The following is a 19,875-nucleotide window of genomic DNA, read 5'->3' as shown; positions in this document are numbered from 1 at the left end:
AAAGGGTCTGTGCCACCTTCTGGGTTACAGATAGCGAGATGAGGGGTCCTCCTGGAGAGGCCTGGTAAGGGGCTGTTGGGAGGGGTCTCGGGAGTCAGTGATGGCGTCTGGCCTTGATGCCCTGGGGGCCTCTGGGGCCCTCCCAGCTCATCCACACTGAGCGAGGCTGTACCTGACCCGCCTGGAGGCTCGGTGTCCTGTGAGGCCCTCGGCGGCTGTACCTGACCCGCCTGGAGGCTCGGTGTCCTGTGAGGCCCTCGGCGGCTCCAGGGTCAGACACAGAATAGCCCCCGGTGACGGCTCACTTCCCAGAGGTGCTGTCGGTCCTGGAGGATCCTCTTTGTCCACCCCGGTCTGCACCTGGTCCCCACCCTGTGATTCTGTTGGAGGTTGTGGACCAAGCCCGCAGGGGCTGGAGAGAGCAGATGGCCGGTGTGGGTCAGGCACGGGAGAGCAGCCGGTGGCCGGCGCTCAGTCTGCTGGGGGGCCCGGGGCTGTGGTCAGCCAGGCACGTCGGTCCTCACGCACAGCCGCTGGGTCTCGGGCCCTGCCCCTACCCGCCATCACTTACCAAACTGTGGGTTCAGAGTGGCTGGATCTTCCAGTTTTCCAGGGGAAGCCAGAGGTCATCTTTGTGCAAAACAGTCATGAGTTTTATGCGTACAACTGAGCCCTGCCAGCCAGACAGAACCCACAGGGCTGGGGCTGGGATGCGAGCCCGACAGGTTGGCGAGGGGCTGGCCGAGGCTCCCCGAGGACCGCCCCCTCCACCTGCCAGGCCGCGCCCTGTGCCGCCCAGGATGTGGGCGTCCAGCCTGCCTTCTGTCCCTTCTGGCGTCACAGGCTCTACGAGAGCTGATGCTCTTCCCGCCCGGACGGCTCTGCCCGGGGTTTCTGCACAGACGCAGCCTTGTGTTTAGCTCCTGACTGCTCGGTCCCTCTGCTGCGTAACCCTGCCTCAGGTCTACAGAGGCCTTGCCATTGTGAAGCCTCCCCCAGGGGTGTGTGTGGGTGTGTACACGTGTGTGTGAGCTCGTGTGTGCATGCTCATCCCCCTCTAGAACACAAGCTTCCTGGGAGCTCCTGTTTGTGCTGTGTTTTCTAGACTCTAGAATCGCAGACACAAAGCAGGTACTCGATGAGTGAAAATTCGGGGAAAGAAAGTTGGCCACGATGCATGCTTTATTTTGATTTTTTTTTTTTTCTCCATTAAAGTCTACCATTGAAACATGCCTTTTTGTCATTATCTTTTTTCTTCACAGTTAAGAGGAAAAAAAGTTCCAAATCAGAGGCCAAGGGAACTGTGTCTAAAGTCACTGGGAAAAAAATCACCAAGATCATCGGTTTGGGAAAGAAAAAGCCGTCGACGGACGAGCAGACCTCCTCGGCAGAGGAAGACGTGCCGACGTGTGGTGAGACAGGGGCGGGGGGCTGTATTACCAGATCCGCCCCTTCCCTGAGCACGGAGACCCTCTGCGGGTGACCTCTGTATTGCGTTCATCTGAGTCTCGTTGGTTGGGATTGTGATCGGTTAAGCTGAGGGAACGGATTACATTTTCACTGCTATTTTTTTTTAATTTATTTTTTTTACACTGCTTATTAATGAAGCCCTTGCAAGGGTTTGAGATGAGACCTCTGAGGTTCTCTCAAGGTGAAAAACAGAGTCTCTGTTTGATCCCACGAGGCTCTCCCAAATTCCTTTTAAGTGGCTTTAGAGGGAAATGTGTGTGTGTGCGGCTGGCCAGCAGAGGTGTGCCAGGTATGTAAATACGTCTACACAATCCCCAGCGGCTCCCCACTTAGCCTGAAGTCCTGCAACTCAGCTTTCAAGGAACGCTCTGCGCCTCAGACTCAGTCGGGCTGGCTGACCCCGCTCCCCTCGCCGGTCTTGGTCCAGTAAGAGGTCTCTGGGCAGCCCTTGTTGGCGAGGCTGGGGCTCCCCTCACCGGTCTTGGTTCAGTAAGGGGTCTCTGGGCAGCCCTTGTTGGTGAGGCCGGGGCTCCCCCCACCGGTCTTGGTCCAGTAAGGGGTCTCTGGGCAGCCCTTATTGGCGAGGCCGGGGAAGCACCAGGGAGGTGGTGGTGATGGCTGAGACTCCCCTACTGCCCCTGCTCGGCTGGGCCAGGGCACGGGAGAGGAATCTGCAGAGAAAACCATATCCGGTCTAGTGGCAGAGGGCTGGCCTGAAGCAAGGAGTCAGAGACAAGTGTGTGATGTCTGGCTTGTGGTCACAAACCCGAGGGGGAGCCAGGTCAGCCACGGGAGAGTCTGGTGGGGACGTGGCCTGGATGGGACAGTGTCGGGGACCATCTCCCTGCAGAAGTGGGACTGTCCGTGTGGTGTTTCCTAGGCAACCACGCTCCCGAGAGTTAGGCGACTCTTCTACGTGGAAAGTCTTCAGAGGCTGAAAGGTAGACATTCGCTCTTTAAGAAAACGGAGAGTGAGCTGTGCTTTTCAGTGGCCGCGGCTCATGGGCTGCTGTCCCTCAGGGCCAGCGCTGCGACGCCTGTGTGCGTGCTCCCTGTTCCACCCTCTCTCCCTCTCTGGCCGAGCCTCTCCTGTCCAGGTGTCAGGTTATTTGGTGATGCCAGGAGATAAACAGCTCTTAGATGCTGCCCATTGGTGCCCAAGTTGGGCCCCACACACACAAAGATGAGTTTATTCAGCTGATACCCCATCCTAGGGCGTGGCTTGTGCTGAGAGGGCGGTGTGAGCCCGGAGCCGTGTTGGTCGGGAGGAAGGGTTGATTGTGGAGCATGGGGCAGGTAGACTTGGGGTGGGGGTGCCTCCCGAGGGGCGGGCAGGGTGGGTTCACAACTTCCCCCTGACTTTCACAGGCATTGTCCTGAGAAGTCGTGATACACAGGAAGCCCCTGGGCCGTTGTGCAGAAGTGAGTGTGGAGCGGAAGACAGCGGGCAGGCAGTGGTGGGGCCTCCCGGGGTGGAGGCGTCATCTCGGGGAGGCCCCCATGAAGTGGCTGCTTGTGGGTTGAGCTGGGAGGGGAGGTGGTGACCCCAAAAGGAGACCAGGGGTCTGGGAGCGCCGTGCACACAGAGGTCCTGGCTTGGCCCTCGTCGGACAGTCGGGTCACAGAAGCGAGCGCACTGACCCACGTTCTTTGCACGGAGCACAGCCGCCCTGCAGAAGCTAAGCCAGCGGGCAGAGCTCGCGGAAGGATGCGGGGAGGGGGCATTGTTGGTGCCAGGGCCATGCCCTCTGCCTTCCTGGAGCAGCTCACAGCCCTAGCGGCTGGGCTGGTTTCCTCTTACATTGGCCACTGGAGCCATGATGGGAATTCGGGGTTAAGGTGGGAAACGGGAATTCTTCAACAAAAGGGGATTACTATTTTAGCTTTGTGTTTTTTTTTTGTTGTTGTTCTCAAAACTGCTCTAGACCAGTGGAGGAAAGAGAGGTTCTTTCATGAGAAATGTTCGTATGGAAGGGGACTTGGCCACTTGAGGTCCAGGCCGCTCGCTGTGTGGGAGGACGCTGAGCTGAGGAAGGCTGTGGAGCTCGTCCTGAGCCACCCAGGAGCTGGGGGCAGGACAGGGCTGGCCCGCGGGCCTGTCTTGCAGCCCAGGTCTGCCCTGCCCCTCCTGCCCCTCCCAGGGCTTGCCACCTTCGTGACTTCTGTTAACAGCTGGGGGGGTGGGGGGGAGGGGCGTGCTGGACGGCGCAGTTGCGGTGAGGCAGTCGTGGGGGTCTATAGCCCGTGTGGGTTTCCACCAGGCTCTGAGTGGACACCTGTCACCTGTACTAAGGGAACACTCTGTCCACATGGTCTTAAAATGATCATGCAGTTCTTGGCTGGGCCAGGGCACAGGAGAGGACTCTGCACAGAAACCCAGGGGGAGAGTGACTGTGTACCATGATGTTAGAACAGCTGCAAGCCCTCAGGCAGGAGAAGCTGCTGGATGAAGGCTCCCCGCCCAGCCTGCCCGAGGAGACTGCGCAGCTGCTGTCCTTGCCAGCAGGAAGGGTGGGGCCGTTCCGGGGACAGGGGACACTCCTGGGGAGGGGGCGACTGGGAGCTGAATTGAGATCTCTTCCCTGGCCTCTGGGTGCACCAGAGGAATGCCCGCGGTTAGGAGAGGGTCCTCTGCAGGTCCACACTGCCTGGCTGGCCGCGCCCCCGGCTCTGCCCGACCCAGCCAGCTCTCCCTCCCCCTCAGTCGGTGGGCGCTATGCCAGCATCAGCCAGGCCTGCTCCACCAGCAGTCACTCAGCCAAGCTGGTCCAAGACAGGCACGTGGCCCCCGAGCAAAGACTGCCGTGTCCTTTGCTTGCCCGTCTCCAGCGCTCAGGGTTCCAGCGTCGTCGTCACTGTGTAAGCTCAGCTGTGGTTCCCAGGAGATGTGCGTTTCGCGTCTTTCTTTCTTCCCCACCCCTTTTCTGTCTGTCTGGGCCAGCCCCCAGGCCTCTCAGCTGTCCACCTTCTCCTCCTCTGGACCCCTGCAGGCCACCCAGCGAGAGTTTTGAACCCTTGGACTAATGATGCTAATCGCGTCATCCTGTGCTGAGTCAGCTGAGGGCCTCTGACAATCTTGTCTCGGTTGGATTTTCCAGCTTTTCCCTCTAAGTTACTAGATGAAGATGCAGGTTGAATTCACCCCCCCCCCCCACCCAGTTTTGTCCCCAGTACCGAGCAAAGAGCCGGGGATACAGCACCTCAGTAAACACTTGTAGACCGAATAATTACCGTAAGCAAATTGCAGATTCTCTGAGCCTCGGGTTCTCTTCCTGTGAAATGGGCTCATACTCAAAATTACTTTGTTTTCCTTAAAATTGAAGGTAAAATTATGAAACATTAGGCACATTGCCTACTTCACAATTTACGCTCAGTGCATGGTCTCCATTATTCATGTGTTCACCTGAAAAAGCCTAAGCAGGCCGACATAGTCAGCCAGGTAGATGACTGACGCAGATAATGTCTGCACTAGGAACACAGAGACTGATGCGAGGGAAGGGCCCCAGGTGCCAGGATGGAGGCCTTCCTGGAGGCAGTGTAGCCTGGACAAGTTGGAGGGACTTCCTGGTTATTTCTCAGGCCCCTCCCAACTCTAATGTTCAGTGACTCTGATGTTTTCAGCAAGAGTTGTCGGTGGATATGCAGGAAGGTTATATGTCTCACTTTTTATCGTAATCCAGGCACAAAAGATCAGGCAACATTCAGTGAGGGAGAGGGAGGCAGGAGGCATTCTTGGCGTCTGTCACCACGTCAGGGGCGTCTGGAGCTCTTGGGCCCGTGTGCCCCCTGGAGGGCACACGCTTGGGGTGGAGGGAAGGTTCTGGCGTCAGTGTCTGTGGGGCCAGGGTCAGCTGTTGGCAGCGTCTGGACGTCGGGTCTCCCCTTCCGCCCTCCCTCTGGCAGCCCTTGTTGCTCCTCGACTGCCCTGTTCCCCCCTGCCAGTTACAGATGGAGGCCTGCGGAGATGAGAGGAGCAGTGGAAGTCCCCACAGACGTGTGCCCATAGCACAGAGGTCCCCTGGGCAGCACCACCCTTCCCCGTCCTAGAGAAGGAGGCAGTGGACCCTGGCCCCCCTTCAGCCAGGCCTCCTGCCTGCCCTTCTGCAGCGGCTGGGACTCAGGAGCCTCCTGGTCCGCGCACAGCGGGATGCGCGGGTGCCTGCAGCTGCCCCCTCCTCCTGAGCCCGAAGCTGTGCCTGTTGGGTCAGCCTCAGGCCGTCATGGAACTGCGCGCACGCTTGCCACCACGCTCTTATAAACAGCCTTCAAGAGTTCTTTCTTCAGGATTCGGAGCAAAGACAGTCTCAAAACATCAAACGGAACTTTGCAAATTGTTCAGATACAGTAACTTCTCACCATGACATGATAAGTGGGAACAAACAAGCAAGAAAAATCAAAGGATTCTGGCATTGCCTTACCAGCAGGGCACTGAAGTGACCAAGGCCAGCCTGTGCCCGGCCCTGGCTGCTCCTTGGTGCCCCCTGGTGGCGGGTGTCTGCTCGGGCTGACCGTCTCGGGGTGGACAGGTCCTGTGTTGGCAGCAATCCTGTCACAGACTGGCCGTGTGTGTGTATGTGCACGTGTATGCTCTGTGTGTGTGTGCATGTGCTGTGTGTGTGTGTGTGTGTGTGGTGGAGTGGGGGGCTGGCAGTGATCCCATCACAGACTGGCCGTGTGTGTGTGTCTGTCTGTCTGCCTGCCTGTCTGTGTGTGTGGGGGTGGTGTGTGTGTGTGTGTGTGAGGGGGGAGTGGGAAGAAGACTCTTAGGGGACACGGGGCCTGCCCTCTGGCTCCAGAGGCCTCAGATGGGCCGCCTGCCGTGTCCCTGCGTGGCCTCTCCCCACGCAGGAAGTAGGAATGAGGGCCGCCTCTTGGGAGCAGCCGGTGAGCCTGGCGGGGAGGCCACGAGCCAGATGTGGGCTCGTTTCCGTGGCGCTTGCTGTTTACAGAGACAGGCCTCTTACCCACTTTGGTTCTCATTTCACTTTTCCCTTTTGGGCACTGTAACTAAAGATGAGGAAGGCGTTAAAATATGGTAATTGCCTGTGAAGTCACGCTCTAAATAAAGTGTGAATCTGCCCAGCGTAATCATTCCTCCTGTGACTCGCATGTTGAGAAATTCACAGCATGTGGTGACTCGGTCAGGGAAGGCGGGCCCCTCCGCCGCTCCACGGGTTGGGTCGTTCTCTTGGCAGGCCGGGCCATGCTCAGAAGCTGCGGCACGCCGCACACACACACCTCCCCAGCCCTGCGCCGGGACAGGTGCGCCCGTGCGGTGATTCTAAACTCCTGAGGATTCTAAGCCCCGTGGAAGGCCAGAGGAGTCCTGGCACTGCTCCTGGCAAGCCAGACGTGCCTAAAGTCCTCCAGAAACTTTTCACTTCTCTTCCTTCACCGTCCCTCCCCGCCATCTTCTGCGTCAAGGCCAGGTCCCTACAATAGCGTCTGAGGTTTCCTGTGATCAGGTTCCTAGACGTCCCAAGTCTCAGTTTGCCGTGCTCCCCGCTTCTCCAGGCCTGAGGAGCTCCCCACACCTCCCAAGGCCCAGGTGAGAACATGCCCTGGCTACATGTGAGCCTGCACTCTGTTGGCCCCGGGGTGGCGGGGTGACTGCGCCCCCCCAGTGCCCTGCGCCCCAGAGCCCTTGCAAACGTGTGCCCAGGCAGGCTCAGGCAGCTGAGCTGCCCCAGGCTTCAGCTTATTTCTTCTTAATCACACACACTGTCCTGCTGTCCGTCGGCCATCCTGTGTATCCATTCACACCCGAACGCACACACAGTGGATCCAATTGGCAGCTGTTTCCATACAAGTCCAAAGACAGGCCTTCAGCGTGATTGATGACTTATAGGTGATATCAGGGAGACAGTAAATAGTTCTAATAGCCACCCCTTGGATGTTCGGGTATTATGTCTGACTGTGTGTTTTTAAGGAGAGCTTACAAAAGAATGTGTGTGAGAACCGGGCCGCTTAACAAATACTGCTTTCCAGATGAAAACTGAAGCTCTTTCTCTGCCATCTTTGGCTCTCTGAAGAACCTCAGGTGGGTCTTTGCTGGGAGGCCGTGAACAGGATCAGGCATGACCTCCCTCCTCCCCTTTGTGAACTCTGCTTCCCCAGCCTGTCTTCACGCCCCTTCAGTGTGTAAAATATAGGGGGCTTTGAGTCCCAGGCCCTTGAGCTGGGACTCGCTTCTCCATTTTCTCTGTAATTTTACAGATATGGCAGCTCGTGTCGCAAAACTGAGGTTTCAGTTCCCGGCGCCCTTTAGGGTAATATACTGGGAGAACTGGCATCACATTCAGGAATGTGGACCTTTAAGTACTGTTAAGTGTCTCCCCAGTAAACTCTCCGAGCAATTATTTATAGTAATATTTATATGGAAAATAGGAAGCACCATTCTGGGCCCTGAAAATATGTTTGGTTTTTTATTTTCCTTTGGTTTTTGCCTTTATAGTGTTGATCCATTGCTAACAAAGGGTGTAAGGTGTCGAAGAGAAAAGAAGCAAAAAGCATGGTCCAAATTGCCTTTGGGAAGACATTTAAAAATAACGGGGGTCAGAAAGGATGTATTTATTGAAAGTCTATCTATTTGTTTCTTGGCTGTGCTAGGTCTTCAGTGCTTTGTGCAGGCTTTCTCCAGTTGCGGCGAGCAGGGATGCCCTTCGTGCAGTGCGGGGGCTTCCCATGCCGGTGGCTTCTCGTGGAGGTGGCTTCTCGTGGCAGCGTTGCCTGAGAGCACCTTCTCTCATTGCAGAGCACGGGCTCTGGGCGCTCAGATGTCAGCAGTTGCAGCACGCGGTCTCGGTAGTTGCGGTGCGCAGGCTCGGTTGTTTATGGCACACGGGCTCAGCCGCGCTCGGGCACGTGGAGTCTTCCCAGAGCAGGGAATGAACCTGTGTCCCCTGCACTGGCAGGCGGATTCTTAACCACTGCACCACCAAGGAAGGACCCTCTTTTTTGAGTTGTGCATGTGTGATTGTGCATGTGTGTTTACATATGTGTGCACATGTGTGTGTGTGTGTGTATGTGTGTGTATGAGTTGAGAGCAGCCGGATAACCTAAGGAACCCTTGATTCTCTTCTTCCTCCTTGACCTGCCTTCCGCGTGCTGCTTCCCTCGCTGCCTCCCTCTCGCAGGCACAGTCCTGTGGACGGGTTAGAAGTCGCTGCCACCCGGTGATATCTGTTTTTCGTTCCTTGCTGCTTGTAGAAAAATGCATTGTATGTTTGTGGCGAATGAAAATGATGGGTTACTAGTGTTTGAGGAGATTAAAACATGACAAGAGCTCTTGTAATTCCACCCCATTCCATCCGTACTGCGCTGATACAGGGCAGCCCCAGAGACGTGGATGGCGGGCTTCCACGTGCGTCAGACCCAGGCCCTCAGACCTCAGCAGATCCTCCCATCAGAGGGCCGAGGAAGGGTGTGTCTGTTCTCTGGGCAGGAGTCTCATCCTGAAGACCTGCGGTCATTTGCTGGAATCCTCCAGCGGTGGGGAGCTCACCACCTCCCCAGGCCGCCTGTTGCCTGGAAAGCTTCCCTTTGCAGATAGTTTCATTCCTCGTGGGAAGCCGGAATCCGCCACCCGGGGCTTTTCCCTAGCTGTGTCCTTTGCAGCTTACTTGGAATGAACCCGGACACTTTCCTGGGTGAGGCCCCTTAGCTTTTTGAGGACAGCTGTGTGGCCTCATCCCCTCTCTCCTTCCACCCACCGATGCCTCAGCGAGCTGTCACACACCTGGTCGGGCTCCGGGGTCCCGAAGGCATCCGGGAGCTGGTGCTCAGCCACATCATGCAGTGCGGAGTGTCGGGCTCCGGGGAGGTCTGGGCTGTCCCGGCCCCTGGAGCTGATGGGAGCGGTCGCCTCGTGGTGGTGGCCCCTCTCGTCCCAGCAGCCTGCGCTTGCGGTGTGCGGCATGCGGGGCTTGTTCTCTCCTCACTGATGCCTCAGGCATGTCTGTCCCAGGGACTGACGGCCGCTCTCCCTGCAGGCTCCCTGGTTCCTTCCCTCCTCGGGGGCCTCCCTCCCGGGGTGCTGATGGCGGCTCTCCGTGCAGGCTCCCTGGTTCCTTCCCTCCTCGGGGGCCTCCTTCCTGGGGGGCTGATGGCCGCTCTCCTTGCAGGCTCCCTGTTTCCTTCCCTCCTCGGGGGCCTCCCTCCCAGGGACTGACGGCCGCTCTCCGTGCAGGCTCCCTGGTTCTTTCCCTCCTCGGGCGCCTCCCTCCTATCAGGCTGATGGCCGCTGTCCTTGGTTGCAGGCTACCTGAACGTGCTTTCCAACAGCCGCTGGCGGGAGCGCTGGTGCCGAGTCAAGGACAACAAGCTCATCCTGCACAAGGACAGGGCCGACCTGAAGACGCACATCGCCTCCATCCCGCTGCGTGGCTGCGAGGTCATCCCAGGCCTGGACTCCAAGCACCCGCTGACCTTCCGGCTGCTTCGCAATGGCCAGGAGGTGGCCGTGTTGGAGGTAGGGACCAGTTGCAGGGAAAGGCAATTAAAACTAATTTCTTCTTTACACACTAAAAGCTTTCATTTTTAAAATTTAAAATTTTTGTTTCTGGTCTATTATTATTTTCTGCTTCTCTATTAATTCAAATATTTTTTTCCTTTGTTTTTTTTTTCCACTTAGCATTAACATGAATAAGCTACAAAGATACACACAAATCTGTATACATATGTATACATACATATGTGTACACACATATATGTATACATAAATAGAGTGTAGAATTTCCAGTGTATGTGTAAGTATATTTATGTTGTACAGTCGATAGAAATAAGGATTTTTTGGATTTGGTAAAATGGCCAATGTGTGTTCAAAATTAATCAGTGTGTGTGTTAGTCGCTTAGTCGTGTCCAACTATTTGCGACCCCACGGACCATTGTCCGCCAGGCTCCTGTGTCCAGGCTCCTCTGTCAATGGAATTCTCCAGGCAAGAATACTGGAATGGGTTGCCAGTCCCTTCTCCAGGGGATCTTCCCAACCAAGGAGTCGAACGCAGGTCTCCTGCTTGGCACCCAGATTCTTTACCCTCTGAGCCACCAGGGAAGCCCAATCAGATGCAGAGCCAGATTCTAAATGGCTGCAGTGATGCTGGCCAGTGGAGGAAGTGGCCAGTTAGCCAACCTAGAAGGTCTTGGTAGGAGATAGGAGTTTGTTTCAGAGACTGCTTTTTTGGGGGGCGTGAGGGCAAAAAATGATTAACATCATAGTTCTTCCTCCCACGAGCTCCTTGCCCGATGGTTTGGATGGGTTGAGGTCATAGGTCAAAGGTCCGAGCCCACCGCGGTGGCTGACCTCACAGAAGGGAAGCAGGCCTGGCTGGGGCTGGGGTGTCTGGGCCCCAGTCTTGGTTCTGTTGCAGACTGTGATCACAACCCAATCTGCTTTTCTCTCTTGGCTTCTTTATTTGTCTGAAACGAGCACCAGGCTATGGTTGGTGTGCTTGGTGAGCATTTATACGGGCTGAACGCTGCGGGGCGGATGGCGGCAGAAAAAAGCTGAAAGCGTAAATGAGGAACCTGTACTCTTGGTGTGGAGCAACGCAGGTGTCCCATGAGAGCCTGGGCAGCGGGTCTGACGGGAGTGCGAGGTCAGGAAGGCGTGGGCTGGCGCACGCTGGGTTCAGGGGTGGAAAGGGAGCCTCTGGCCTGGACTCCGGGTGGAGACAGGAGGCCCCGGGGCGGGGCGGGGCAGGGAGGGGCTGGGTGAGCAGGACCCTGTCTGTCTCTGCTCCCCGCCCTGCATGTGCAGCCTCATGTCCCCGCAAGATGGTGGTTGTGTTTCATTGTTTTTCCCTATTCTAGGTGTGGAAGCAAACACACACACTCAGAAAAGTAACCACGCTCAGCGTTCCAGCATAAGCAGAGTCTGCCTGAATCAGTTAAGGAAATGCAGTGATGCAGGCAGTAAAATCGTATTCTGTACACTTTCTAAGACCATTTTATCCGAACTTCTGAGAGAAAGTTGTGAGCACAGTACACATAATTCCACGCACCCTTTACCCACAGCCCCAGATACCAACATGCTGCCACGTTTGGTATCTCTTGCATGGTCTCTCCCACCTCTCTTTTCTCTCTGTATGTTTTTTCAGGACCTTTGACAGACATGTTGCCCCTCTTTCCCTAAACACTTCAGGGTGAATTTGCTAAAAAACGAGAGCATTCCTTTACCAAAACCACTCCGTAATCATCAAAACCAGGGAATTCACCCTCACGCAATACAATCATCTGACTCACAGATTTTAATCAGATTCCCCCGGTTGTCCCAGTGATGTCCCTTGTGAGCAGAAGGAAACGCCGGGTGGTACTGCCCTGGGCTGCAGTCTCTTTGGCTTTCTCTGTCTGGTTTCATGACATTGATACTGGGCATGGTACAGAGCAGTTATCATGTAGAAGATCCCTCAGTCTGGGGATGTCTGCTGTTTTCATGGACATTTGCATGTGGGGTCGGCACGCTTGGCAGGGCCCGTGGAAGCAGTGGTGCGGTGTGCAGGACAGCCGTCAGTCTGCCCCGCGACTGGTGTTAACTCTGAGCCTGTGGGCGGGTCGTCTGCACGGCTTCCCCACCGCAGAGTTGCTGTGTTTCCCGTTTGTCTTTAACAAGCTTCTTGTGGGAAGATTCTTTGAGATGTCCTACCACGCACAGTTTTCCCCGCTGACTTTCAGCATTGGAGAGTAAGTCTTGCCTGAAGCAGTTGCTAAGTGACTTCCTAATTCCATTATTCCCTGAACATTTGGTAGTTGGTCTCTACTGTCAGGGAGATTTCCCTTCCTCTCATTTAATTAGTCACAATTTCATTCACTCATGTATGTTTATATATCAGCAAGGGGTCAGAGATTATTGTTCTAATCACTGAGTATAATCCTTTGTTGTCGGGATTTATCCTGGTCAGATTAACAGAGTTGGTCAGTGGAAAGCCCTTCCAGCTATATGACCTCTGCTGTGTCCCTGAAATAGACACTGAAGCTCCCGTCGTTCTGTGAGCTCCTTCCTCATATTATGATGCACCAAGATATTCCAGGCTCATCTCGGACTTTTCCCACCCCAGGCCTGTTGGAATCAGCCACGGTCCAGAGAGCTCTAGGGGACTCCTCCTGGTGGATGGTAGTACTTAGAAGCCAGCATCTGGGTGGCAGGTGTGCTCAAAGTTACTGGGGTGTCGTAGGAAACTGTGTGTATATTTATACGTACATGTGTTCAGGCATGTTTGTTACACGTATTACACACATGCATATGTATGTGTACACGTGTAGTAGTGGTAATAGTGTGAGTTGCTCAGCTGTGCTCAGCTCTTTGTGACCCCATGGACTGTAGCCCGCCAGGCTCCTCTGTCCATGGAATTCTCCAGGCAAGAATACTAGAGTGGGTTGCATTCCCTTCTCCAGGGGATCTTCCTGACCCAGGGATCAAACCCCGGTCTCCTGCATTGCAGGCGGAGTCTTTACCATCTGAGCCACCAGGGAAGCCCATATATGTTTACACTCACATCTCTACCTGAAAGTGAAAGTGAAAGGTGCTCAGTCGTTTCCGACTCTGCGACCCCATGGACTATTCAGTCCATGGAATTTTCCAGGCCAGAATACTGGAGTGGGTAGCCTTTCCCTTCTCCAGGATATTGTCCCAACTCAGGGATTGAACCCAGGTCTCCCGTATCGCAGGCAGATTCTTTTCCAGCTGAGCCACCAGGGAAGCCCAATCTCTACCTATTTATCCACTAAAAGCCACAAGATCGTAACTAGTGTTTTAAATTCAGTATATTATATCCACTATATCCACTGAGATAGTTGTTAAAAGTCTGAGGAAATTTCTGAAAATGAACAATGAGGAAAATAGTTAAGAGTGTAATAGTATCCACAACATCTTAGATATTGTATTAAAATGCTTTTAAAAATGCTTAGATGAAATAGTTATGGATGCATGGCTAGAGGATCAGTCACAGATATTCTTGACATAGAAGGGGAAGAGCAGAAGACCAGTGAAGAGAACCTATTTGTGATTTCTTTCTAGTAACCAGGTGTTCATTTCAGCTTAGCAGACGTTGGTTACATCCTGCTCTCTGCGAGGCACACAGTTGGGACCCCTTCACTCTGTCTGGTGGCCGCATACGACACTGGCCAGGCGTGGTCTGTCGCTTGAACAGCATCGCTGACCAACTCCATCGGCACACAGTCCCTCCTCAAGCGCTCCTCCCCTGAGAGGTTGTGTGCCCACCGCGGGGTATATGTGCTTGCCTGTGCTCTGATCCATGTTCAACTCGTCCAGGTTACGGTGTTGAAAACCCACTTTTCTTTAAGTGTTTAGGCTCAACTCATACATCTTTCTTTATATAAAAATTCTGTAAGTTTTACAAAAACTTTAAAAAATTATTTTTCTTTCACATTCAGGTACCTCATAACTCTGTTTCCCATAAACTTTAAACATTGCTCCCATATTTGATTAACGAAAGTATTTAGACATTTGAAATGCTAGTATGAACGTCACGTAATTGACCTTCTGAATCACATAACAGGGGCAGCTTAGAATTTTAATGCACTGAATCTTGAAGATCTATTTCAGACTTGTAAATCAGGCAGATGACATTTGGGGAGCATTTGAAATATCCTAAAAAAAAAAAAAAAAATAGCATGCACAAAGCAGCCCAGTGCTCGTCAACACAACTACACCTGTGTCCACACAGCTACTGTGAAAATGGAGGTGGGTGATTTACTGTGCCGTCCAGTTGGGGGATAGAATTGGTACTGCAGGCGCACGCCAGAGACCACAACAGGGGCTCCTGGTCAGCAACGTGGATGCCACAGTGGCCGAGGCCTGACACGCTGTCCAGGTCAGGCGCCTGTGGCTGGAGAGGCTCCTCCTGCTGCCCGGCTTTTATTGCCAAACTCAGGAGGCTTTCTAAACAGCTTCCTGTGGCTGAGATTTACATAATCCCATTAGCTTCTACGTCTTACACCCTAGTGCCTTTCCCCAAAATAATTGGGAGGCCTTTAGTACCTCTGGTTTTTATTTCCCGGGGCATAATCATGGTGCAGCTTCTGCATTCAGGCCTCGCGTGAAGGCGGGGTTGATCCCGTGGCGCGGGCGGTGACTGCGTCGTCGCCGCCGTCCGCGTCTGCACACGCCCCGTGTTAAGCGCCTCTCCTGTCGTGTTGTCGCTTTACTGACACTTTATGAAAGTGTGAAAACCATACTGTTACATAAAATGCTCTTTCCGCCTCTTCCCCTCACCAGGCATCTTCTTCTGAAGACATGGGCAGATGGATTGGGATTCTGCTGGCTGAGACAGGGTCCTCGACAGACCCTGGGGCCCTGCACTATGACTACATAGACGTGGAGATGTCCGCGAACGTCATTCAGACGGCCAAGCAGACCTTCTGGTAAGGTCCTCTGCCGTGAGAAACGGCACTGAAGTTAAACAACTTTATTCTTTTCCCTAATTTTTCCCCTTTTATGTAAGTATATAGCTTTAAAGGGGGAAAAAAAGAAAGACAACTGAAGACTCTTCTTTTCTGTATTAATGCAGATTTTGGTGAAATATTTGTCATTTCAACCATCTGTGTTTTCTATTAGAACAGGGTTTGGCAAGCTTTTTGTGCAAAAGGCATGACAGTAACATTTTTGGCTTTGCAGACCAAATGTTAAAACTGCTCAGCTCTGCCACTGCGGTCACACACATAAATGAATGGACATGGCTGCGTGCCAATAAAACTTTATTTGCACACACAGGCAGTGGGCCATATCTGACCCATGGACTGTAGTCTGCTGACCCCTGTATTAGGGAAACAGTTCTATAAAGCAGAAATAATTCTCCTTATTGTATAAGTAAGGACTGCATTTTCAAAGCCATCAATCATATACTTTTAAAACTTCAGTGTGATTTTTTTTTTTTAAGGGCTGTTATGTATAAAAACATTTAAACAATGAGTATTTCTTTCACATAATCATGGCCAGGATAATTAATGCAGCAGTTCTCAAAGTATGGTCCACAGACCACTGTGGGTATTCAAAACCCTTTTTAGGCAGTCCCAAAGGTCAAAACTGTTCCCATAATGACACTAAGAAATTATTCTTCTTCTTTGCATTTCCATCAGTGATGCAGAAGGAACCAGGGGCAGGGGGGTAAATTGGCAGGTACCTTAGTACTGTCTTAAGTGGTCGCTTAACAAGGTGCTGTGACCATGGTCAGCACCATGCCTTTGTAGCAAAAGAAGGTGGTGGGTTCACTTGAGACGTCCATGGTCAAGCATTGAAATTCTTCCTGTTTCTGTGAAGGGCCAGAGAGTAGATATTTTTTATTAACGCTCTTGGGTCCACGTCTTTTTGACATTTATGAGACGTGGCAGGCAGGACACACAAGCGCTTTATTGACTGAACTGTCGTGTTGTCCTGAGGAAACGCTCTTATGTGACAGAGTCACGAACTCAGCAGCTCCTCCCCAGCCCATCACCTTTTTTTTCTGTTTTTACCGGAAAGAACAATTCACAGGTGAACTGTTGTTATTCAGACGTAGGCATTTGCAGACACTTTTTCGAAAATGAACTGAGCGAGCGTCTCATCTCGAGGAAGGTGGCTGGCAGTGTTTGTTGCCTGCAATGGAGTTGAACTTTCACTGAGAATTGAGAACTCTAGGTGCGTTCCGTCTTCCACTTCGAGCCGACGTCTTCCCAGTACTCAGGCTTTTGTGATAACGTTGGTGGTGATGTTAAGTGTGATATCTGATATTATGTAATGAAGTGTGTGCATTTGGAAGGTCTGCGTCAGTCATGCACAGGTCAAACGTCCCTCCCACAAGCAAGATAAGTGAATGGGTGTTCATGTCAAAGCTGACAGCAAGTTCACTGATACAGTCTCAGATTCTACATGGCAACGAATCATTAAGAAATTACCACTCGTTGAGTTTTGGTGTAGTATCAAAAAATATCTTCCATGACCTGGAAAAGCTGTTAAAATACACCTCACTTTTCCAACTAAATATCTGTAGGAGGCTGGATTTTCTTTGCCTACTTCAACCAAAACAACATATTGCAACTGATTCAATGCAGAAACAAATTTGATAATCCATTGTCTTCTACTGAGCCAGACATGGAATAGATTTACAAGCATATCAAACAGTACCATTTTTCCCACTTAAAAAAATTTTTAAAAGGTATCGTTAACATTCATAAAAATATGTTGAAATACAGTGGATTTACTGCTGTTGTATTTGAACGAATAAAGGTGAACACATTCCTGAGTTTCAGTTGCAAGTGCCGTCAGCCTCGGTAGTGAACACCCACGTAAACCAAAGCTCTTCCGCGTCTTCAGTAGGGTGGAACATGGTGTAGAGACTTAAGATGCAGGAGGATGCTCGTCTGCTGGAACACGTCTGTGAAAGGAAAACACGGCTGGTTCCTGTTTCGTGCTGTGCAGAGCAGGGGTCGGGCACCCTTTTCTGTGAAGGGCAAGTCAGCGGGCACGTTCAGCTTTGCAGAAAGTATTCACCAGCACGACCACCCCCCTTTGTCACCATGCTCAGCTCCCCGCGTCGGGCAAAAGCAGCAGGGCGGTCCTGGAACCAGTGGACATGGTCACTCCTGGCAGGGGTTTGCTGGGTCCTTTGTGTAAAGTGATGCCCTGTGAGGTTATGCTGAAAGGAGCACCGGGCCAGGAAGAAGGGACCTGGGTTCTGTCCTGCCGCAGCAGGTACCAAACGGAAAGGTTTGAGACATGTCCGTCCTAACCTGTCAGCGTCCAGCTTCTTTTTGTAGAACACAGAGTTTAGGTAACGTGATATCTGAAACGTGGGGCTCTCGTAGCTCTGATCCCTGGATTCCCACTTCTGTCTCTCTTGTCCTTGGAGAATCTGGACTGGGACTCAAGGGAGGAGGATTGAAACAGAGCAGGTGATGAAGTTGTATGATCAGCAAGTAACGATAAACATACCAACAACTTGGCAAGCCCACCTGGGCCTCGAAGACTCTGAAACCCTTTGAGTAGGAAGAAGATAAACGCAGATATTTGCACTATTTGTCTGTTTAACATCAACACCACCATCTAACTTTCCCACACAAGTGGTGTTTGTGGGGGACTTGAGCAGTCTTGAATGGGGTTGTGGGATGAACGTTAACTTAATGCTTGGCTAGGGGGCTCAGTAAAGTAAAGATAACGTCAGCCTGTATTAGGAATCAGGCTTCCCTGGTGGCTCCTTGGTAAAGAATCTGCCTGCAGTGCAGGAGACCTGGGTTCGATTCCTGGGTCAGGGAGATCCTCTGGAGAAGGAAATGGCAACCCACTCCGATATCCTTGCCTGGAGAATTCCATGGAGAGAGGAGCCTGGTGGGCTACAGTCTGTGGGGTCACAAAGAATTGGACACGACTGAGCAATTGAGCATGCACTTGTTAGGAATCAAGCCACCATGTTCCACCCAACTAAGGTAAACGGCCTTGACAAAATGAGTTAATCCTATACAACTTTACCGGAAAACCTCCAGGAACGTTAGAGGATTTCTGAAGTCAGACCACGTGTACTGTCTCATCTCTGTTGTTTGAAAACCAGAGTGACAGTGATCAAGTGCTCACTGTTCTGTCCATTCTTGTTATTTTTTTTCTGATAATAAGATTCTAATTAGGAAAGTGTAAGTAAATTACAGTGAGTCTCCTAATTGTATAGTAAATAAAGCACATTTAAAGTTGCTTCTAAGGAAGCGTAATATCCTTAAGTCCAGTTTTGCACAATCCGCACATCTAGAGTGACATAAAAGAAAGGAGTTCATGGTCGTTAACTGTACCGTTTGGACGTTATTAGTTTCAAAAAGCCTCTCATGAGTCTACATGTAACTACAACAATAATAAGCAAACTGATAACAACATTTAAGAGAAACCTTGATGAAAAATATTTCCCCTAGGACCCAGATGAGTGGAATATTCATCTGAACCAAATATGAGAAGGTCACATTTTCGAAAAAGGAACATAGAGTGAAATTTTGAAAATTGATTTATTAAAAATATGCACAAGTTTATGGCTGCAAGAATCTTTGCCGCCCCATTAAAATCTTTATTGGACATGTCACTTAGCAGTAAAGTTTATTTTTATTTATTAGTTTTCTGTTAAACCTTCTGTAACAATTAAGAGAGAAGAGATTTAACAGGGAAACCGTGTTCAAAATATAAAATATGGTAGCCTGCCAGTGTAATAAATAATCTAAGATTAATTTCTGCCTTTATGTAATTGGCAGCTAGTTAGCAAATCTTTTCGAGGTCATTAGGGGAATATTGGGGGCATTAATTATGTCTGGAGAAAGGACAATGATATATTTTGGGAAGAGGCAGTAGAGGAAAGAATAGTAGTGTGAGGTCTCCTGGAAGTGGTCTGTTTGAGTATTAGTAGCGGTAAGGGGTCGAAGCATGCCTTTCTGTGGCCTGTTTTTAAATAGGACACAATATGCTGCTGCTGCTGCATCGCTTCAGTTGTGTCCGACTCTGTGCGACCCCATAGACGGCAGCCCACCAGGCTCTCCCATCCCTGGGAGTCTCCAGGCAAGAACACTGGGGTGGGCTGCCATTTCCTTCCATGGGAGTCTCCAGGCAAGAACACTGGGGTGGGCTGCCATTTCCTTCCATGGGAGTCTCCAGGCAAGAACACTGGGGTGGGTTGCCATTTCCTTCTCCAATGCGTGAAAGTGAAAGTGAAGTTGCTCAGTCGTGTCCGACTCTTCGCAACCCCATGGACTGCAGCCCACCAGGCTCCTCCATCCATGGGAGTTTCCAGGCAAGAGGACTGGAGTGGGGTGCCATTGCCTTCTCCGAAGACCCAATATAGAGGATATATGATAGAAGGCAGATGCTCTGAAGGTCTCTTCTGGAAGTCGTTCCACGTCGTGCTGGGCAGGAGCCGTGAGAGAGCTGAGCAGCAGTGGCGATGCTGAGAGCTGCGGGCCAGCGGGACACGGAGAGGGCGCAGACAGGCCGGCGGGAGGCCGCCGCCGCGAGCCGCCCTCCCAGCTGCGTCCCCGGAGACCTCACTCCAAAGTGCAGCTCCTGAGAGCACAGGCGAACCTTGAGAGCGTTAAGGCATCGTGAGAAGACGATGCATTCTGGAGACGGCTGGTGGTGCTGGCCGTACAGCAAGGCGAACGTGCCTGGGGCCCCGGAACGGGCACTGAAAGGTGCTTCAGCTGGTAGCATTTCTGTTGTGTGCACTTTACATATATATATACATTACGTATATATACACACACATTATAGATATATTATATATATATATAGACACCTCCCAGGGGCCCTAGTGGCAAAGAACTGGCCTGCAAATGCAGGAGACACGCGTTTAATCCCTGGGTCAGGAAGATCCCCTGGAGGAGGACATGGCAACCGCCTCCAGGATTCTTGCCTGCAGAATCACCATGGACCAAGGAGCCTGGCGGGCT

At 52.1% G+C, this 19,875-nt stretch overlaps 1 protein-coding gene across 3 annotated transcripts in view; it reads left to right on the top strand.

Annotated features, from left to right (window-relative positions):
• AFAP1 (actin filament associated protein 1) overlaps positions 1-19,875 on the top strand; it is a 149,391-nt gene that overhangs the window by 106,443 nt on the left and 23,073 nt on the right. For all 3 annotated transcript variants that reach the window (XM_055589187.1, XM_055589189.1, XM_055589188.1), the window contains 3 exons: positions 1,263-1,412; positions 9,729-9,940; positions 14,705-14,850. In XM_055589187.1, the coding sequence (XP_055445162.1) occupies positions 1,263-1,412; positions 9,729-9,940; positions 14,705-14,850 (508 nt within the window). The remainder of the gene's footprint in view (positions 1-1,262; positions 1,413-9,728; positions 9,941-14,704; positions 14,851-19,875) is intronic.

This window comes from Bubalus kerabau, chromosome 7 (assembly GCF_029407905.1).
Source record: "Bubalus kerabau isolate K-KA32 ecotype Philippines breed swamp buffalo chromosome 7, PCC_UOA_SB_1v2, whole genome shotgun sequence".
In the NCBI taxonomy this organism is placed as follows: Eukaryota; Metazoa; Chordata; class Mammalia; order Artiodactyla; family Bovidae; genus Bubalus; species Bubalus kerabau.
Note: the sequence above shows the minus strand (reverse complement) of the source record. Positions and strands in the feature narration are given on the sequence as shown.